Source organism: Erpetoichthys calabaricus, chromosome 14 (assembly GCF_900747795.2).
Source record: "Erpetoichthys calabaricus chromosome 14, fErpCal1.3, whole genome shotgun sequence".
NCBI classification, from domain to species: Eukaryota; Metazoa; Chordata; class Cladistia; order Polypteriformes; family Polypteridae; genus Erpetoichthys; species Erpetoichthys calabaricus.
Genome location: NC_041407.2, coordinates 31,241,772 through 31,265,184, shown reverse-complemented (window position 1 = coordinate 31,265,184; position 23,413 = coordinate 31,241,772). Strand labels below are relative to the sequence as shown.

Genomic DNA, 23,413 nt, shown 5'->3' with positions numbered 1-23,413 from the left:
CTGATAGGCCGTACCTTGAACTTGAACTTGCCTGTCTAGGCTTGGATGTAACTTTAGGTTTCTTTTCCGCTTCTTTCAGACCCCCTTTCTTGCCGACCATGTTTATATATGCTTGCATATACAGTAATAGAACCCTCGGGTTGGATAAATACAGGATACCTCAGGAAAATAAGAAATAATAATACCGCTGCTAATGGAGCTCAGCTTTGGATGTCCATCTCCCACAACGGACGAGACCAACGAATATTTTAAGGCTTCAGGGATTCTAGTGTTAAGAATATGGATTGAGTAAGGCCTTATTACTAAGCAATTGTTACTTTTTGTTTGACCTCATTTCTTAGTTAAACCACCGATTTGGAGAAATACTTAAATTTGGATTCATTGTGTCTATAGGACATCGTGTTTTAAAGCTTAGGTGATGCCAAGGATTAAACTCAAAAAAATTACCTTTAATCTTCCAAACTCACACGCCAGATCCAAAGGTGTCTTTTGTACTTTATTCAAGATACATGGGTTGGACTGATGCTGCAAAAGCATCTCAGACTGCAAAAATAAGAGAACAAATTAAATCATTACAAAAATGTAGACAAGAACTGGCTCAACAAAGCTTGCCAGTCCTATCCACTTAATTCTTCCAAAATAACATCAGGTCTAGTCTAGTTTTGAATGTCCCTAAATTCCTACTATCTATCTCACTACTTGGCAACTTACTTCATGTGTCTATGGTTCTCCGTGTGAAGGAAAACTTCCAAATGTTTACGTGAAATTCGTCCTTAACACATGTCCTCATGTTCTTGCTGAACTCATTTCAAAAAACAGTCTCAATTCACTGTACTAACTCCCTTCAAAATTTTAAGCACTTTGATCATGTCACATCTTAATTACCTAGTTTAAACTGAAAAAGGCTCAGCTCTTTGAAATCTTTACTCATAACCCATTCCCTGAAGTCCTAAAGTCAGCCTAGCTGCTCTTCACTGGATTTCTTTGAGTGCTTCTATGTCTTTTTGTAGCCTGCAATCTAAAACTGTAGACCGTACTCCAGATGACACCTAACCAGTGTGTTATAAGGCTTGTGCATAACCTCCTTGGACATGTATTCTGTACATCATGTGTGGTCAAAATTTAACATCTTATTAAATAAAATAACATCCTCTAACAGGACAATTCAGTAATCAAACAGGAGAAAAGCGGTTCATTGCATCTTTTAATTACTCCTTGGCAAAATGCCTTAGAGGGAGCATTCTTTAAAAGCAGTCTGTTACAGCATGGTCAGAATGATCAGAATGGTCAGAGAAACAAAGGATAGAGGTTCATTTTGTAAACTACTGAATTTACATACTGTGTCAATGCATATATTTTACTCTGGTTGGTTCGTTGGTTTACACCCAAATGATTTATATAAAATAAAAGTATATTAAGTTATATTCTGGTTCTTCTTATACCTTTTGAGATGAGACACCACCCTTGAAATTTCTGTACATATAACAACTGTCCATTCTAGTTTATAGGACATCTGCGGATTTTTACTCATCTCTTAGTCATCCTTCAGCACATTTTGTATATTACATCAATCTTTCTTCTGGTACATTCTTTATTTACTTGACCATCTCAGTATTTTTCCTAAACCAAATCTTATATTTCAGTGCAAATTGTGTTGTTCATTTGACCTTTACTTGGTTTCCCACATTCTGAAAACCTTCCTAATGGCTTCTAAACATCATCTCAAAGTTGATAGTGATGATGAGTCCACAATGACTCCCAAATCTTTCTCATAAGGTGTACTTTCAATTTTTTGACATACTATTAAACAGACTTAACTACTGTCATAATAGAATAGTACTCCCCACCAATGCACAAAATACCCCTTTCATTTTGCTTTCAGATTTAAACCTTTAGTGCTGTTAATGTTTGTATTGTACTATAAAGGCTTTAGAATTTTATTAATGCTGTTGGGCACTACCTTTAGCTGATATACTTTCATACTTAACCAGTACATGAAGAACAGCCTACCCTTAGACTTGCTGTCCTTCAGGACTCACTGCTGTGGCCAAATTCTTTTGACATTTTTAAAGAACTGTAATTTGAAAGATACCATGACATTTGAATTATGTCCAAATGGGACTTAGATGACTTGATCAATTAAGCTGAAATATAATTAATGATGTACATTAAAAAAGTAAGAGCTTTAGAAGAAACATGTAATTGGTGAAAATTTGTCAATAATTAAAAAAAATTATTATAGATGACTCTTGTTAGAGTTGGTATTGAGACACTTCAACATGGATGAGCCAATATTTAAGATTCACTGTTACTGGGAATGTCTATTCTCTTTGTGTTTTCAATATCCTGCCGTGGTTCATGATGTCACTATTATTTTGATAAGGTTATTTCTGTAGGCTAATGGCATCTAGCTCAGTTCCTGCAGGGTACATACACTACAGGTTTTCATTCAAACCACTTTCTCCATTATTAATCAATTACTAATGCTAATTAAACATATGTTGCCTTGATGTTAATTAATTGCCTTGCACTTTAATTATTTTCTTTCACCAGCTGCCAAATTTATGCAAAGAAAGCCATCAGATGGCAAGGCTAAAAATAGATCTCATTTGCAGTTGCATTTTTCATACAATATCTGGCTCAATAAAATATTTGAAAAGGAAAAATGGAGGGTCTAAGAAATACTGATATGCTGTGGTGTGTAAAACATTTGGAGGTGATCTCAGGAAAAGAGTTTTGGAAACAATTGGTGTGACAGAAAGAAAAAACTAAAAAGCTAAGTAATTAAATAATGGGCTTCATCAACAGCTAAAAGGAGATTGTTTGGGGATGACAATAGTGGCCCTCCAAGATTCTTTGAAACTTAGCTGGTCACCTGCTGGTTACTTTGCATCTCCATTGTTGGGCTGTTGTTAAGGAAGCAGTTAAGTAAGTCAGTTATAATTAAAGCACAAGATGTTCGTTAAAGTTCCAGCAGAAAGTAGATACTAATTAAGAAAATGACTAAAACAAAAACCTGCAGCCACTGCAGCCCTCTAGGCACTGCATTTAACACAAGAATTACCAGAACCTACGAAAAAACTCGTAGATCCGTCCCACCTTAAAACGCTTCGCACTTCTCCATCAGTGTCTTTTGTCCTTTAAATGTGTTGATAAGCAGCAAACATAAAGCAGTCTGCTATCACATCCCCCCCACCGGCACACAGTTTTCTCAGCTCAAGTCTGCTTACCTATTTGTCAGTTGCTTAGAGCTATATAGAGTGAGAAGTCATGCAAAATCACACCTTTTATAAATACTATATTGTTATTTGGAACACTTGCATTTCATGTGTGTTCCGTGTCTACAACGATCTATGCACAGTAAACACATCGTTAAAACAGAAATGTTTCTCATGTTTTAGTCATAATTGACAAAATGTAGGCATGAAGTGTATAATGTATGAAGCCTGAATTCCAAATATCTTTATACACTTTCACAAAAGATAAAAGTATAACAGAACAAAATGCACCTTTTTCTAAGGCTATAACCGAAGAAAAAGAAACCAGGATAGTGCTGCTTGCTGTTCTGCCTTCTTGGGTAGTATACCGGTTAGAGCTGCTGACTCCAGCTCATAAGGTTCTGGGTTCAAGTCTTAACCATCCACCCATCCATCCTCTTCCGCTTATCCGAGGTCGAGTCGCGGGGGCAGCAGCTTGAGCAGAGATACCCAGACTTCCCTATCCCTGGCCACTTCTTCTAACTCTTCCGGGAGAATCCCGAGGCGTTCCCAGGCCAGCCGGGAGACATAGTCCCTCCAGCGTGTCCTGGGTCTTCCCCGGGTCCTCCTCCTGGTTGGACGTGCCCGGAACACCTCACCAGGGAGGCGTCCAGGGGGCATCCTGATCAGATGCCTGAGCCACCTCATCTGACTCCTCTCGATGCGGAGGAGCAGCGGCTCTACTCTGAGCCCCTCCCGGATGACTGAGCTTCTCACCCTATCTTTAAGGGAGAGCCCAGACACCCTGCGGAGGAAACTCATTTCAGCCACTTGTATTCGCGATCTCGTTCTTTCGGTCACTACCCATAGCTCATGACCATAGGTGAGGGTAGGAACATAGATCGACTGGTAAATTGAGAGCTTTGCCTTACGGCTCAGCTCCTTTTTCACCACAACAGACCGATGCAGAGCCCGCATCACTGCGGACGCCGCACCGATCCGCTGTCGATCTCACGCTCCATTCTTCCCTCACTCGTGAACAAGACCCCGAGATACTTGAACTCCTCCACTTGAGGCAGAATCTCGCTCCCAACCCTGAGAGGGCACTCCACCCTTTTCCGGCTGAGGACCATGGTCTTGGATTTGGAGGTGCCGATTCCCATCCCAGCCGCTTCACACTCAGCTGCAAACCGATCCAGAGAGAGCTGGTCCACTGTTCCACGACCAGGACGAAAACCACACTGTTCCTCCTGAATCCGATGGACCCTCCTCTCCAGAACCCCCGAATAGACTTTTCCAGGGAGGCTGAGGAGTGTGATCCCTCTGTAGTTGGAACACACCCTCCGGTCCCTCTTCTTAAAGAGGGAGACCACCACCCCGGTCTGCCAATCCATGTCCATGCGATGTTGCAGAGACGTGTCAACCAAGACAGCCCTACAACATCCAGAGCTTTGAGGAACTCCGGGCGTATCTCATCCACCCCCGGGGCCCTGCCACCAAGGAGTTTTTTGACCACCTCGGTGACCTCAGTCCCAGAGATGGGGGAGCCCACCTCTGAGTCCCCAGGCTCTACTTACTCATTGGAAGGCATGTTAGTGGGATTTAAGGTTGGGCGGTATCCAAATTTAGATACCGTCAAACCTCCTCCCTATTTTACCTCGGTATACGGTATTACCGTGAATAATAAAAAAAATGTGACGTAAGGCTCAGACAGCGTCACCAAACTGTTGGCTTGTGCCTAAACCGTTCAGAAACTGAATATCAAACACTAATACTGAAACAATAACAAAATAACATGCAGAACAATATTAACAACTTTTATTAGCAACAAATAGAAGTTTATAAAAAAGTGCAAATACAACAGTCAAACAGAATTAAATTAACATAAACATCCAGAACAGTTTTCGCGTGGAGACGCGCACACAAATCAATTAAATTAAATCACACCGCCTGAACAACTTTTAATAACAAAGAAGAGCAGCTTATAAAAAAGTGCAAATAGACCCACAACAGTCAACCAGAGTTGAATTAACATAAACATCATCCATATTATAAAACGTATTGCAAAGCAATAGTCCTAAACAAAAACTTCTTTCCAGTCTTCTTTCCAATATTGTTTTTAACGTAAACCAAAAAAAAATACCTGAATCAATTAAATAAATAAAAATAAACACAGTGCGAATAGGAACGAATGGCAAGTGGCATCAATCTAGTCAAGATTTTTCGCTAGAAAAACCAGCATGTTTACTTTGTCCGGCTTTAACAGGGCACGTTGTGGACCGACAACTTTACCTGCGGTGCTGAAAACCCGCTCCGATGGTGTGCTTGTGGTACAGACGCACAGGTACTTTCGTGCCACTCGCGACATCTGGGGAAAACGCCCGGCAGCATTTTTCCACCAGAGAAGTGGGTCCTCGTCTCCTTGAGTAACTGGCTCCAAACAGTAGGCTGTTATTTCAGCTCCGACTCGGTCCTCTACGGTGCCGATGCCGACGGGACCTGCCATTGCATCAGATTATTTTTGCAGCATACTTCCCAGAGTCATCTTTTTTCGTGAGGGTGCAGGTTGCGCCTCTTCCTCTTCCACTCTGATGGCCACTGGACCTGCTGCCTCTAAGCTCACGATCTCGGCCTGTAATTCAGCCTTGGTCTCAGCCAATGCGTTGTCATCCGTCTCATATCCTCCATGATAACGAGGGTCGAGGAAAGTGCATTTTCGCAATATTTTGCGCACTGAATTGGATTCATACTTGGCCTCCAGCTTTGTTAGAATTCCAGTTTTGATTGACTTTGTTAGCTGGAGGTCATTTTCTGACGCAGCCAACACATTGTCCCTGCAGAGCTGTAGTATGGGGAGGATACAGGAACTGGTCACATAATTTTCTCCTGACAAAATATCAGTGAAGTCACCGACTGATTTCAGTGCTTCGTGAACAGCTTTCAAGACGTCCATGTCCTGCCAGGTCAGGGACAGGCTGCTCCTTCTGTCATCAGACAGGACGTGTCTGATCGCTTGAGCCTGCTCGAGGATGCGCTCCACCATTGCCAGTTTGGAGCCCCAGCAAGTTGCGCAGTCCTGCCGACGGATGGATGAATTAATTAATGAATGATGAATAAACGATTAAATGAATGAATAGGCCTAAATAAACAAATAAATGAATAAATAGGCATAAATAAACGAATGAATGAATAAATAGGCCTAAATAAACAAATGAATGAATAAATAAATAAGTCCATTAATGTATATTATTCCATTTGGTCAAATTTGCATGCACATTTATTTTAGGCTAAATAAGTCCCTTATGCGCATCAAGCCTGCATTTATTTGATAAAAAATACAGGAAAAAAATTACAATTTAAAAAATGGTTTTCTATTTTAATATAGCCTACTTTTCAATATAGTTTATTTATGTGATGCAAAGCATATATATTATATTATATATATATATATATATATATATATATATATATATATATATATATATATATATATATATATATATATATATATATATATTATATATATTATATATGCCCCTTTTTTTATATTTGAGCCCCTGCCCCTGAGGAACTCTCTGCACGTTTTATGCTTACCGTTATGAGACTATGTTTTGGGAGTCTCAAGTCCACTTGCTTCTTGTGGAGTTCATGCTTAACGTTGCCAGCTGTGTGAAAAGGCCCCGACAATATTACGGCATAGTCAGAGGGCACGCTCGGTTTTTTTGCCTCTGGTCATGCAATCCATTTGTGACAGCCAAGTTTAGATTGTGACCGAAGCAGTATAGCCACGGCCAATGCAGGGACCGGATTGCGGCATGAATATTGGCAGCGTTGTCAGTGGTTATGGCTGAAAGTTTTTTCTCGTCAAGTTGCCATTCCTGAAGTGCAGCTCTGAGCGCAGCAGCAAGATTGTCCGCTGTATGACTCTCAGGAAAATACGTAGTTTGGAGGCATTTGGATTCAAGTTTCCAGTCAGGTGTAATAGTATGGACAGTCAGAGACATATATGGTGTCATGTTAACTGACGACCACATGTCAGTTGTTAAGGAATAACTGTCTGCCGCTGACAGCAGCACTTGAACATTGTCTCTAACTTTACTATATAAATGTGGGACGGCTGTTTGTGAGAAATATTTCCGTCCAGGCAGCTCGTACTGGGCATCTAGGACCTTTACCATGTCCGTAAAGGACTTTTTTTCCCACTGTGTGGAAAGAGACCATTTCCTTCGCCAAGTATTTTGTCACTGCATCAGTACAGGTTTTCCAACGGACACTGTCCCTTTTGTACTTTGTTGCTTTCCCGAAGGCCCCCATTATCGTCGGCTGCGTACTGGCGGTGGACCTAGATGTTGTTGGTCCTGCATCGGGAGGTGTTGAAACTGTTGCACTGAGTGAACTCGGGTCCATCCTCGCAGCAGTAAGTGGATGGTGGTTTCGTATATGCGACCTTAGGTTCGAGGTATTTCCATCTCTCGCGATCACCTTTTTGTTGCACAATTTGGAAATTGCCTCGTCCGTATTTACCGCCTCTCCCTTCTCGTTCGGTCGAAACCCGAAATACTGCCAAACTGCAGAAGTTGTGTTCTTTTTCGAGACCAGGTCACGTGGTGCGCGACTCGCCATCTTTCCCCACCTCTCTCTTTCTCCTCCACGCTGTCACGTGATGACAACCATGCATACGCATTTTTAGGCATTAAATAAATTATATTTAATATTTAATCCTTGTCTCCCATATAAGTGCATTGTTTTTATGTAGGTATAACGGTATTGAAACAGATACCATTGCTATTTTTAGATCCCGCGGGATACCATATTACCGCCCAAGCCTAGTGGGATTAAGGAGGTCTTCGAAGTACTCCCCCCACCGACCCACAACGTCCCGAGTCGAGGTCAGCAGCGCACCATCCCCACCATATACAGTGTTGACACTGCACTGCTTCCCCCTCCTGAGACGCCGGACGGTGGACCAGAATCTCCTCGAAGCCGTCCGAAAGTCGTTCTCCATGGCCTCCCCAAACTCCTCCCATGCCCGAGTTTTTGCCTCAGCAACCACCGAAGCCGCGTTCCGCTTGGCCTGCCGGTACCTATCAGCTGCCTCCAGAGTCCCACAGGACAAAAGGGACCGGTAGGACTCTTTCTTCAACTTGACAGCATCCCTCACCTCAGGTGTCCACCAACGGGTTCGGGAATTGCCGCCACGACAGGCACTGACCACCTTACGGCCACAGCTCCGGTCAGCCACCTCAACAATAGAGGCATGGAACATGGCCCATTCGGACTCAATGTCCCCCACCTCCCTCGGGACATGGTCGAAGTTCTGCCGGAGGTGGGAGCTGAAGCTACTTCTGACAGGGGGCTCTGCCAGACGTTCCCAGCAGACCCTCACAACACGTTTGGGCCTACCAGGCCTGACCGGCATCCTCCCCTACCACTGAAGCCAACTCACCACCAGGTGGTGATCAGTTGACAGCTCCGCCCCTCTCTTCACCCGAGTGTCCAAGACATGTGGCCACAAGTCCGACGACACGACCACAAAGTCGATCATCGAACTGAGGCCTAGGATGTCCTGGTGCCAAGTGCACATATGAACACCCCTATGCTTGAGCATGGTGTTCGTTATGGACAATCCATGACGAGCACAGAAGTCCAATAACAAAACACCACTCGGGTTCAGATTGGGGGGGGCATTCCTCCCAATCACGCCCTTCCAGGTCTCACTGTCATTGGCCACGTGAGCATTTAAGTCTCCCAGCAGTACAAGGGAGTCCCCAGAAGGTATACCCTCTAGCACCCCCTCCAGGGACTCCAAAAAGGGTGGGTACTCCGAACTGCTGTTCGATGCATACACACAAACAACAGTTAGGACCCGTCCCCCCCACCCAAAGGCGGAGGGAGGCTACCCTCTCGTCCACCGGAGTAAACCCCAATGTACAGGCTCCAAGTCGGGGGCAATAAGTATGCCCACACCCGCTTGGCGCCTCTCACCGGGGGCAACTCCAGAGTGGTAGAGAGTCCAGCTCCTCTCAAGGAGATTGGTTCCAGAGTCCAAGCTGTGCGTCGAGGTGAGCCCGACTATATCTATCCGGAACCTCTCAACCCTGCGCACAAGCTCAGGCTCCTTCCCCTCCTCGAGTCTTAACATCTTCCAAAATAAACGTTTTGAGTAGTAAGCTGTTCTTATTGTTAATATTATACAATAAAAGCATACATTTGATTTGCGACTGTAACAGCCGCTGTAAATGTATAGTACTTGTCAAAGTTAGCGTCTTTTTTTTTAAGTTTTACTAGTTTTACTTTATTTACTTATCTTCCTATAGCATAAAGTCACAAGTATACTGCAGAGCTTCCTCCGTTTGATCATCAAGGGCATGCTCACAAATTACACGTGTAATGCCACGAAAAAATACCTGCTGACACTTTAGTACGCGAGCAATGGTACGAGAATGCAGTTAGACTTTTTTGGGCACATACACCACGCTAGTGCTTAGATCTGGATGGTGTAGCGTTGGCAAGCTCTGTAAGCCGTGTTGTTTCTTTGAAGGACAGGTGATTGGCAGGATGACGCCGGACTTTCGCCTTTACGCCTGGTACAGCTGCGTTGTTCTTATATGTGAGGGGATGTTTCTTGCGGGGATGGCTTCTGTTTTCTCCGATCTGAGTTCACCTCTGTTATAGCGCGTCTTTATTTGAAAACAGCAATGTCAGATCGGGATGAGCATGAACGCTAACTTTGACAAGCACTATAAATTTACAGCGGTTGTTACAGACGTAAATCAAATGTATGTTTTTGTTGTATAATCTATAATAATAAAAGGCAAAGCCCTCACTGACTGACTGACTGACTGACTCATCACTAATTCTCCAACTTCCCGTGTAGGTGGAAGGCTGAAATTTGGCAGGCTCATTCCTTACAGCTTACTTACAAAAGTTAGGCAGTTTTCATTTCAAAATTATACGCGTAATGGTCATAACTGGAACCTCTTTTTTGTCCATATACTGTAATGGTAGGCAGCAAGATGGCCGTAGGAGACTGAGTTGCGTGTCGCGTCATCACGCCTCCCACGTAATCACGTGAACTGACTGTGAACTCAGTACGTAGAAAAGAAGGAGGAGCCCCAAAGAGCGCAGAAGAAAACATTCATTACACAATTGACAAGGCAGCGAAACAATAAGAAGCGAGTGAGTGACGCAAACAAGCATCTTCATAAGACACGAGGTATAAAAAAGCACGGTGTAAACCGTAAGTCTAAATTAACTTTATAGAAACGCTCCCGCTGCCGTTTGCAAAACCATATTCGCGAGATACAAGTTTAATGAGAAGACACGAGGTATAAAAAAGCACGGTGTAAACCGTAACCTTAACTTTATAGAAACGCTCCCGCTGCCGTTTGCAATGCCATATTCGCGAGATACAAGTTTAATGAGAAGACACGAGGTATAAACGACAGTTTTCATCACTTTGTAACAGAGTTAAAATTGCTGTAGCGAGAAACTTTTAACTGCCGGGTCTTAGCTAACATTAAATAAACCCGTGGACATCGCAACATCACACAAGAGAGTGGCTCACGTGAAGTGACTGAACGCAGCAGGAGTGATCACTTGCAGTAATCAAACCTGTTCAAAAAACACATTACACAATTGATAAGGTAGGAAAAGAATATGAAACAAGGCACGGTATAAACCGTAACTTTAAGTTTATAGAAACGTTGCCGTTTGCAATACCATATTCGCCCCTGCGAAGCGCGGTGATTTTGCTATATATATTAAACTATTTCAACCATTGTATGATCTGCTTCTCGCAACTGAAAGAGGGCACCGTGGCAGAAGTTAGCCGACTTGCTCACCAACCACAAGCGTTACCTGGTAGGTAACCACCCATACAATCAGATTGTGAATCAGACTACGAATGCCTGCAATGTAATTACCCCGATCTACATGCTGTCAAATGAACGAACCTCACGCCGTGGCACAACATTAGGGGCTTCGCCTCTACGTCCGAGGATCGATTCCCGTAAGGGAGTGCAGTGACTGTGTACTCCTGATGAGCCCACAATTACGGCGAAACACGTGTCGCATACTATGCATCTTCAAAGCACGGTGTAAACAGTAAGTTTAAATTGAGTTTATAGAAACGCTCCCGCTGCCGTTTGCAATACCATATTAGATGACTTTGTAACAGAGTTAAAATTGCTGGAGCGATAAATTTTTAACTGCCGGGTCATGTCGCGTGTTCTTGGGTAGGTACACCAAAAAATTTATACATTTATGCATGTAATGGGCAAACAAAAAATGTACTATACCCGAAAGCACTACAGTAGTACTCAATGTATCTTTACTTCTTAAATGTTAATGTTTTACTGTTTAATAATTTATACGATTCTTATATGTTATTCAGATTCTTTTATCAAAATACCAGTAACAGCGCACTCCACGATAACGTGGAGTGAATACACTTGACATGGCCATTCATAGTATTTATCCTCTTTCTCTGTACGTTTACCATTCGTTTGCTCAGAGGTTGATGCGCTTGCTGCTTAATGAGCAGCTCTTGACCCTAGCGTCCCGCTGCTTCTCTTCTTTCGTCGGCATCTTTCCCTGTTAAAATTGATTTCTTTTAAAACTTAGTATGTTTTCTTTAATTTTTCAGTTAAGCTGGCACTTAAGTCTTCAATCTGCCTCAAGAATGATTAGCGAAGGTGGTAGACAATGAAAACGTCAGCCGTACGCATCCGCCACGCACGCACTGGTGCGCGCAGCTGTGAGTTGATTCTACAATAAAATAAAATAAAGATAAAAAGAGTAATAACTTGCACCACCGCTATTCAATTACACTTGCCTAACGCCTCTCCTAAGGGGAAATACTGTGGGATCTGGACATCCGTCAAAGCAGCAATCACAAGCCCGATTACAAAGCGGGAAGCTGTGATTTGTCGTCTCCCTCCCATGTAACAATCACAGCCCGTGTTGCAACGCACTATGTATGTATATGTATATATGTGTATGTGTGTGTATATGTATGTGTGTATATATATATATATATATATATATATGTGTGTGTTCATATGTGTGGGAAAGCGAATAGTAGACGTGACGTAGTATCTGTGTACCAAATTTCAAGTCAATAGGTGAAACGGTTTGCGAGCTACAGCTCATTTAAAATCCTGGACAGACAAACTAATAGCCACGGTACTGTTTTATAGAAGAACATTTTAATGTTTAATAATTTATATTTATATGCAATGTGCTTCTTATATATTACTTCATATTCTCAAATGATAATGATGTTAATGTTGTTTATATTGATTTCTATGTTATTGTAAGTGCTCTTTATTTGTGGAAAAATAAATTTGGCAATTTAACTTATTTTATACATACATTTTATTTTTTTCTCTTGCACTCAGTGAGCGAATCCACTGGCTAATCAGCTATATATATATATATATATATATATATATATATATATATATATATATATATATATATATAGATAGATAGATAGATAGATAGATAGATAGATAGATAGATAGATAGATAGATAGATAGATAGATAGATAGATAGATAGATAGATAGATAGATAGATAGATATGTGTATGTATGTAGATATACAAATATGTATATATATGTATATATGTTTATATATATGTAGATATACAAATATGTATATGTATTTATATGTATATATGTGTATATATATGTAGATATATGTATATGTGTCTGCATGTGTGTGTGTGTATATATATATATATATATATATATATATATATATATATATATATATATATATATATATATATATATATATATATGTATGTGTATATATATGTTGATATATGTATATATATGTGGATGTCTATATGTATATATTTATGTATATACACTATGTTTATGTATATATATGTTTACATAACCTCTTTAACACACTACTTCTCCGCTGCGAAGCGCGGGTATTTTGCTAGTATTAACAATAATAACAGCTCTCTACTCAAAATGGCTAACTTGAGAAGCTGCCAGCATCGAACCCAGAAGCTCTTGATATAGGTATTTATCTATCCCCTTAGCAGTTTTTATGTATATTATATAATAACAGTTATAAAGACACTTGTTCATGTTAATTGCAGTCTCAACTGTTAAAAATAAAATTTTAAAAGGAGCATCCCACTTGAAAATACAATGATCTGACTGACTGTGCATACCACTTTATATGGTTAAAAAGAAAAAAAAAACACTTTTTCCAGCGGGGAATCAAACTCGGGTCTCTAAGTCGCAACAGGCCTGCTGTGCACTGATTGGCTGAGCAGTCTATGTCAACTATCCGCAACTTAGTATGTATCGTGATTTAGAGAGAATAAAAGTGGAAAAAAAAAAAACGGAAACTTTTACAAGTCCTATAAATGTACACCATGTGTTACAGACGCAAACGAAGTGTATGTGTTAACAATAAGAGCAGCTCATTAGTGAAAACAGCAAATACAGGAGGGAGTCGGGATCGAACCAGGGACTCTTGATTACACCGGGGACGTTTGATTACAAGTCAGCAAATCTTACTACAACTCTACGGAAATTGTTGATTTTTCTTTAACCTTTTGTGAAAGTGTTTACTTGATCTTTGGACTTCAGGCTTCATATATTATATACAGTGCATCCGGAAAGTATTCACAGCATATCACTTTTTCCACATTTTGTTATGTTACAGCCTTATTCCAAAATGGATTAAATTCATTTTTTTCCTCAGAATTCTACACACAACACCCCATAATGACAATGTGAAAAAAGTTCACTTGAGGTTTTTGCAAATTTATTAAAAATAAAAAAACTGAGAAAACACATGTACATAAGTATTCACAGCCTTTGCTCAATACTTTGTCGATGCACCTTTGGCAGCAATTACAGCCTCAAGTCTTTTTGAATATGATGCCCCAAGCTTGGCACACCTATCCTTGGCCAGTTTCGCCCATTCCTCTTTGCAGCACCTCTCAAGCTCAAGAAAATAACATTACATACAATCAAGTCAAACTTATACAACAAATTACTTAATAGTCAAACTAGATAAAAGGAAAAAAACACTAGAAAGTTAAAAAAAGAAAGCAGGAACAGAACAAAAAAAAAAAAAACAGAAAAGAAACTAACAACACAGAATTCACCCCCAAACCGAGAGAGAGAGAGAGAGAGAGAGAGAGAGAGAGAGAGAGAGAGAGAGAGAGAGAGAGAGAGAGAGAGAGAGAGAGAAAGAAAGAAAGAAAGCTCAAATCCAGCTAAATGCAGTCAAATTGATTGGGCGGCGTTTAATAATACAGATGGACAATGACCCAATCTCCATGGGTCTGATAAGTTACAACCCATTACAAACTATGTGCTTGTCTTTACGGTATTAGCTGTTATTGTCACTGTAGTTGATTTATCCAGGTCTTGTTTTAAAACACAACACACACTAGAATCCGTGAAGCCCTACGAAAAAACTCCTAATACCGACCCACCTTAAATTCTTTTGTACCTCTCCATCTCCATTAGATCCTTTAGATATGATGGCGTATGTGCCCAAAAAAAGAAGTTTGACTGCATTCTTGTACCATTGCTTGCATACTGAAGTGTCAGAATGGCACTGCCAGATCTAAACACTAGCATGGAGAGTCGCTTGCATACTGAAAAGTCTACAGCTGCAGGTGAAAGCTGCTGCCGCACTTTTCGTGGCATTACACATATACTTTGTCAGCATGCCTGTGTCGATCAAACATAGGAAGCTCTGCAGTCTACTTGTGACTTTACTTTGATTTATTTACTTATTTTCCTACAGCGTAAACAAGTAAATAACATTCAGTGTGGCTTTTGTATAAGTAACATATAAATGTTTTGTTATATAAAGACCATCACAAAACATAAATCACAAACATAACTTTGCACAATACTTTGGCAAGCCTTGCTCATCTTCATCAAAGTTCATCTCTGTTATAGCACGTCTTTATTTTAAAACAGCAGTGGCAGATCGGGGGGAGCGTGAATGAAACTATGAGGATAACACAATAAAAAATTTTTTAAAAAACGCTAAACTTTACAAGTACCATACATTTACACCAGCTGTAACAGACTCAAATCAATTATATAATAGTAGCAATAACAGCAGGTCACTACTCAAAAAGTTAATTCTGGGAAGCAGCTGGGATCAAACCCGCGACCTCTTGATTATGAGTCAGCAGTTCTTACCGCTGTACCATTAAAGCAGTTGTGTCAGCGTCATACCCTAACCCGATTTCTTTTTCTTTGGTTATACTCTTAAATAAAAGCGCACTTGTTCTGTTATACGTGTACCTTTTGTGAAAGTGTTTATTCAAAATTTGGACTTCACACGTTATAACTTCATGAATTTTGACATTGGAACTAAAACATGAAAAAAGTTTGTATTTTATGTAAGTGTTCAACATTTCTTGCATTTCCTGTTATCCTACACTTACATAGACCGTTGTAGACATGGAACACACATGAAATGCATGTGTTCCAAATAATGATGTATTATTTACCCTACACAACTCCAGGCACATCACACCGAGATAAACAGGGCTTGAGCTAGGTGAGCTTTTTGCCCGAGTTGAGCTCCATCGGTAGTGGGGATGGGACTGTAGTCTGCTTGCACTGATCGACACATATACAAGACAAAAGATGCTGATGCAGAGTTGCAAAGGAATATAAGGTGGGCCCTGAGTTTTTTCGTAGGTTTCAGTGATTCTAGTGTTAACTTCTTCCAGGTGAGCACCAAGTACTTTGATTTTATGCTCAGTTTTGCTCATATTTTTCTGTAATTTTCCATTAATTTTTGCTAGATTTTCTTTCAGCTTTACCTCCGAGTCACTGACTAAACATACCTCATGGTCTTTAATATCCTGGCTCAGCTTATCTGATCTGCTGTGTGTTACCGCTAGATTCTTCTTTATATTCTTAATATCATTCTTTATATCAATAATACCTTCAACTCAGACAGCTCGACTTTGTTTCAACTCCCTCTGTGCACAAAAGGCAGAGTTTTGTATCCCATTGGAGTTTATGCTGTTGACTCACAAGGTGCTTTGGTAGTACTTGAGAGTGGGGGATAAATAGGCCATGCTTGGTTCAAATATACCACACAAAAGCGGCAGATTTCCAATTTCGTTCCCACATTCACTGCTGGCCAAAGGAAACCTTGCATTGTGACATCCTGGGTGATCCATTCCATCTCCTGTCTCTTCTAGCTTGGTGTGTGGCAGGCTATATTGCGAACTTGAGACTGGCTTAGCCTTTGATGAAACTATAGTTATCTTTTCCTTTTCTTTCTCACCCCTTGGTTTCTTGCTTATATTTTAATATATTTCTAACTGATTCATCTTAAGTTAATTAAATGCAGGATACCTCAAACAGATTTAAAAAAATAATAATAACATTGCTGCCAGCGGAGCACCCTCTCAGACGTCCATCCCTTGCAACAGATAAGATTGACTCTCAAAAAAAAAAAAAAAAAAGGACATTTTGGTATATATCAATTTTTAGGGGTTAAAAAAACAAAAACAAAAACAAAACACAGTAATCCCTCCTCGACCAAGGGGTTGCATTCCAGAACCCCCTGCGAAAGGTGAAAATCCGCAAAGTAAAAACCATATGTTCATAGGGTTATTTTTATATATTTTAAGCCCTTATAAACTCTCCCACACTATTATAAACGTTTCCCGCACAATTATACAGCATAAACCCTTTGTATTCTCTTAGATATTAGGGAAGATTCGTTGAAATTATGTATGTAAACACACACAGTAAAACCTAAATATTTTAAAGATATCGAGGGTCTCCGATATCACATATGTTACAGCCATTATGACAGACAGGCCACCAGCAATAAATACATACAATGCAAGAAAAATTGTATACAGTAAAATGTGTGTACAGTGACACTAAACTATGTACATGTAATAAGTACTGTACGTAGAAAATTAATTATGGTTACTCACCAACAATGACACGATGACTTGTCAGATAATGATGAGTTTAATTTTACTGCACAACAAAGGAAAGTGTTACAGCTCTTCTAAAGGAGCCTCTTCAGGCGATTGTGTAGCACCGCCGTGGTTCTTCCGGCAGTCTTCAATCCAAATCCCTAAAGCAGAATCCATCCGGACTACCGCCTTATTACATCCACTTACAACTCGTTTTGTGCTCTGGTTAAAAGGACACTGCAGCCGTAGATCTTATATTCTTTTCCTCCTTTTTAAATAAAAAGAATCGTGGACTCATTGATGCCATAATGGTGTCCTGCAGCGGTGTAGCTGTTCCCTTCCTTCAACATATCCAAAACTTTTACCTTTTTGGCAATCATTAGCATCTTCCATTGGCGCTTGGGCACAGCCCCTGAAGCAGTTGCAGGAGCATGTTGATGCTGAATGAGCGAGACAAGACTTCCTGGTTAACGCAGCAGAATCGAATTCGGCGCTCCATTGCTGAGCCAATCAGCACACAGGAACTTAACTGCGTGCTCTGATTGTGTAGCTTCTCAGCCATTCACCAATTGTGTCCCTTGTATGAAATCAACTGGGCAAACCAACTGAGGAAGCATGTACCAGAAGTAAAAAGACCCATTGTCCACAGAAACCCACAAAGCAGCGAAAAATCTGCGTTATATATTTAGATATGCTTACATATAAAATCCGCGATAGAGTGAAGCCGTGAGAGTCGGAGCGCGACATAGCAAGGGATTACTTGTACCTCAAAATTTCAGAAAGGCTTTGACTACTTTGTCTCGTCTTTGCACAATTTCTTGTATTGTTTGTGTTTTTAATTTTAATTTTAAATCTTAATTTTAATTCTAAAGTTAATTTAATTTTAATTTTTTATTTGCACTTTATGTTGTTACACTGTGGACCCTGAGCTTCACAATATCATCTATCTGTATACTTGTATATGGTTGAGATAACAATAAAGTTCGCTTTGACTTTGACTGAAATTTGGTGATGTTAAACAAAAGGAAAATTAGCCAACGTGTGTTGTTTTGAATTTGTTGATTTTTTTTTTTTGTCAATATGCATTATTATGTTAACTCTCATGCTCTGTGCAACACTGATGGGGACTTATGCAAACAAACAAAGGACAAAACAGAAGCGATTGACAAGAGCACTAACCAATAGGGTGGACGGACTACTGAAGAAGAGGCGGTGTCCTGGACAGGAGAAAACAGACATAATAATGTTTGCCAAGTACAGTAAGGTGTGAAATGGCAAAGTGAAAGTTCTGCAAAGCTGAGGGAGGATTCAAAGCTCATTGGTTAGCAAGCACTATAAAGCTCAAGTACCAGTGTCAAAAACTATGGGGAAAAAAGGCAGGGAGAGGGAAGTAGAGGCGGAAATGGAATCCTGGGATCCAAGATGAGGGGGACAAATGGTGCAAGTTCAAACTATTCCATTGTAAATATACATTTGCATCAACTGACTTTGAAAGGGGATTCCTATCCTACCCCACCCTCCAAAATAATTTACAAGATCATCTGCTTACATTTAAACAGGGATATCCCACCACGCTCCCTTCACACCTTTACAAAATTCTTTAAAAATACATCTGCAGTTGCTGACATTAAAGGGGGACCCCCCAATCCTTTAAGAAGCTCCCAAAACGTAGTACCCGGCAGTTATTTTCCTTCCACATCAAGCTTTAGAGAAAACAACAAGAAATGTTTTACTCATGTGCAATTATATCTAGCATGTTCAAGAGTAAGCAGAATCAAATTATGCTATTATTACTCATTATTTGACTGACATCTTTGTCCAAGGAGACTTAAAACATCCAAGATACAATGGGTTAAATAAATTTGATTTTCCACTTGGAGCACAGACCGGTGAAGAGAAGTGCTCATGGTCAAATAGTGTCATTTGCAGGATTTAAACCCACAACTACAGGGTATGAAATCCTAGGTCCAAAGCCTTAAACACTATAACACACTGTCAATAACAGTAACCTTTGGTAAAAACCCTACAAATATTATATACAGAAAATTAATTAGTTAAATAGTACTTCAGATAAATCAAATTAACCAATGAAACAGTAACTGAGGCCCATTGTCTTAGTAAATTTCTCAAGCAAAGCTGGGTTACACAGCTAGTCTCTTTACAAATTCTGCAACCTGAAAAATGCAATTTTGCAACAAGTTAATTAAGGTATGTTCATACATTCTGTACAAACATTCTGGATTTCCTATATATGAGTTGCGATTCAGGTTTTCTGACGTATTCCTTAAAAATGCCTACTTATCCTGTAAATTACACATGACTATTTTTTTATTACAGTAATTTACACAGGCATTAATCATTGCAGGACAAAGCAGCACTGCTTTCTTTTTTTGACATAGCATGTGACACTTTAGCTGCAGATACGAACCCGAGCTGCAGCCTTTGACTGTAATTCCACCTCATCCAAGGGGTGAGTTCCTCTGTGGAACTGCTGCAGCACCCTCTCTCTGGTATGCCATATATTAATTTTGGAATATATTAAAACAATCAATCACAGTTGAATTATACTTTGCTGGTATATCCAGACTCCAAGACAACTCAGTCTTGTAATGTTCATCACCAAGGTCCGACAGGTTGATCAACTACTTTTACAACTTTAATGAACAAACCAAACCATCAACCAAAATGTTAGGCTTATGTGCACATATCTAAAAAGAGTAATAAAATGTCCAGTCCTTCCCTTATAACCCAGGGTCATCCTTAGCTCTCCCACTTCTGCATCAGTTCAGCCCAGGTCATCATCTTCCCTGCAGTAAAACCCCTAGGGCAGTGATGGCAAACCTTTCAGAGACCAAGTGCCCAAACTGCAACCCAAAAGCCACTTATTTATCGCAAAATGCCAACACGGCAATTTAACCTGAATACTGAGGTTTTAGTTTAGAAAAAACAACTCATACATTAACATCTTTTGTCTTAAAAGAAAAACACAATAACAGAGCTTTCAATGATACAAACAACTTTTTATTGAAAGGTAAAAGTTTGCATTTGGCATGCTTTTGAACAATTAATGTGATTTTTGCTGTTGTATGCATGCTGATAATTTGTCTAAATTTGGCACATACTTTTTAAGTTTGAGAGCAACACATGCAGCACTCAGGTCATCTGTTAGTCTGTTTCTGGTGTCAGATTTGAAATAATTCAAAACTGAAAACAGCTGCTCACAAGCATAAGATGATCCAAACAAAGTAAGGAAAGCAATCTCAAGTGCTTTCATTGACTTAAAATTTGGCAGAGAATTCAACACTTTAAAGATTTCATTTTCAGAATTAACTGTGTTGTCCTTTGTCATCCCTTCTATCTTCTCAAGTATTTCATGCAGGTTATTGACTTTATTTTTCCAGATAGAGCTTTCTTGAAATTCCAATAGCTCCATTTTCAGATTCCCTAAATCTAACCAGTATAATCCGGAAAGATCAAGTTTGGCTTTATCTGGAGAAGTAAGAAAACACAGGGTTGTCTCCATCTTACGGAACTGTACAAATCTGTTACTAAAATTCACCTTTGCAACTGCTACAATGCTATAAAATTCCTTTTAAATGTCCTGATGGCTTGTAGGATTGTCTGCAAATGTAGAATTTTCGAAATGTTAGATTTGGAAAATATTTCAGCTGTACACTTTCAAGGTCTCTTTCAAAAACCTGCAGTTTTCTCCCAAATGTTTTGATATCACAAAACATCCTTTCTACTGTTTTCCCTATACCTTGTAGTTGTTTGTTCAGTACATTGAAGTGTATTGTAAAATCTGTAAAAAACATGAGGTTGGTAAGCCAGGCCATATCAGTGAGCTGTGGATATTCCTGCCTTTTTTCATTCATAAACAGCCTAATTTCATCCAAGCAGGCTACAAATCTTTCTAGGACTCGTCCTCTGCTCAGCCACCGGACATTATTGTACATAAGTAAACAATTACACTGTGCCTGAACCTCCTCAAGAAGCGCTTGAAACTGTTGAAAATTCAGAGCACGAGCCATGATGTAATTCACCCTTTTTGTGACATCTTTGAGGACATTGTCAAATTTTCTGCTGCTTTCCCTGGCACAAAGAGCTTCTTGATGTATAATACAATGGAAATGAATGACTTGATGTTTTGTTTCCTTAACAGAGAACTGTATGAAACCAGATATTGCCCCCACCATAGAAGGTGCCCCATCACTAGTAACTGAAACAGCGTTTTCTGATCTTATGTCTTGTGACAAAAAAGCCTCCATCTCAGCATTGTAGATATCTATCCCTTGTGTTCTTTTAGGCAAAGACACCAGTTTCACCAGCTCTTCTCTCATGATGTCACCAACTGTATAACACAAAATTACTGCTAGCCTTGCATGATTATTTATATCTGTGATTTCATCCAAGCACATGGAGTAACGGGCTTCCTTTTGTAAGTCAGTGGTGAGCTGCTGACTAACATCACTTGCCATGTGCTGGACTTGATCTTTAACAGTATTTCAACTAAGTGGAATCTCAGAGATGCGTTGAATAATTTTATCCTTGTTTGGGAAATCATGAAAAACAGAATTATTCTCAGAAAACATGGCCGTTTTGATAATATCCCCATCAGAGAGGGGCTTACCATGTTTTGCTATGCACAGTGAAATTTGAAAACTGGCAGCAGATGATTTGTTCTAGAAAGATAGTTGCAAAAACTATTGGGAATGATATTTCCTCAATTCCACTTCAAGAAACTGTTTTCTTTCAGTTTCACCAAGTTTGGCAACACTTTTGTGGTTGGTGTCAAAGTGCCATCTGACACTTGATGTGCGACACACAACACTTTCATTACACAGAATACATAACACTTTCCCATTGCGTTCAATCACTCCAAATAACACTGTCCAGGCCTCTTGGAATGATGTTCCACTATCTGTTGTTGCTTTTTTTGCTGTATTCATTTTTGGGTGTTGAAGACTTGGAGTCTACAAAAACACAAAATTTAAAAAAAAAAAGAAGCACCCAATACAAATCTATCCTTATACCAAAAATAGCTAACACTAATTAACACTAAAAAAAATGGATATTCCCTGAATCAACAATCTGCTCCCCTCTGCTATGCCACGCTGTGAGCTATGCTCCAGTCCAACCTAGCTCCTCTCCAACCACACCACAAGAATCACCTTCGCCACAGACTCAACAGGCTGCCGTCCATGCCACACCATCACCCCACGTGAGCCACCCGCCTTACCCCAGACAGGGGAGGGAGGAAGCGCCCCCATTGGGCTGCTGGGCAGAAGGGCGGGTGATGTGAGAAATGTCCTCAGGCGTGCATGGAGAGGGGGAGAGGAGCACCCCTCTGGCTTTCTGAAAACGAACTCTGTGCTGGGCCGATGGCGCGTATGCCCACAGAGAGGGCTCTGAATGCCCCCTCTGGCATGCATGCCATAGGTTCGCCACCACTGCCCTAGAGCATGGCACACAACAAAGACAAAAGCGACATTTCTACTTCAGGTGGTAATCTAGTGCCATACTTTTGCGGCTGAAAACAGCCTACAATGAAAATGGGCATGGGTGTCATACTGAGTTTTTTCTGGCTAAAGGAGAGTAACATGCAGAAGACACCATTCCTAAGCAACAAGTTCATCATGAGTTGAAGAAAGTAGCTAACTGATTGCTAAATCTCAGCAGACATATTTTATATTAGTAAGAGTAGAATCAAGAGGTAAAATGTCACAGTATGTAACAACAGAACAGTATAAGGTCAAAAGTATAAATCCAAATCACATGTGATATCATCTACTGTTAAATTCTGCTCTGTAATTGTAATATTTTTATTTTACTATTATACTGTATTGAGGATTACTTGTGTTTTGTTCTGTGTATTGTATTGAGCTTCTTTTTGACACCCACTGCACGCCCAACCTACCTGGAAAGGGGTCTCTCTTTGATCTGCCTTTCCCAAGGTTTCTTCCATTTCTTCCCTACTAGGGTTTTTTTGGTAGTTTTTCCTTGTCTTCTTAGAGAGTCAAGGCTGGGGGGACTGTCAAAAGGCAGGGCCTGTTAAAGCCCACTGCGGCACTTCTTGTGTGATTTTGTGCTATATAAAAATAAACTGTATTGCATTGTACAAGGTATGACTAAACCCAGAGAATGACTCACAACTGTCCAGCACAAAATGATTTGGCAGCTTCAATCTGTGTCACATATACACACAAAAGGAAAGAAAATAAGAGGAAGGTCAGGTTAAAATTATGTTTTGCATTTTTTTATTT

The 23,413-nt window shown here is 40.1% G+C and overlaps 1 protein-coding gene across 3 annotated transcripts in view; it reads right to left on the bottom strand.

Annotated features, from left to right (window-relative positions):
* LOC114664886 (caskin-2-like) overlaps positions 1-23,413 on the bottom strand; it is a 309,053-nt gene that overhangs the window by 204,099 nt on the left and 81,541 nt on the right. For all 3 annotated transcript variants that reach the window (XM_028819182.2, XM_051936226.1, XM_051936225.1), the window contains exon 6: positions 448-543. In XM_028819182.2, the coding sequence (XP_028675015.2) occupies positions 448-543 (96 nt within the window). The remainder of the gene's footprint in view (positions 1-447; positions 544-23,413) is intronic.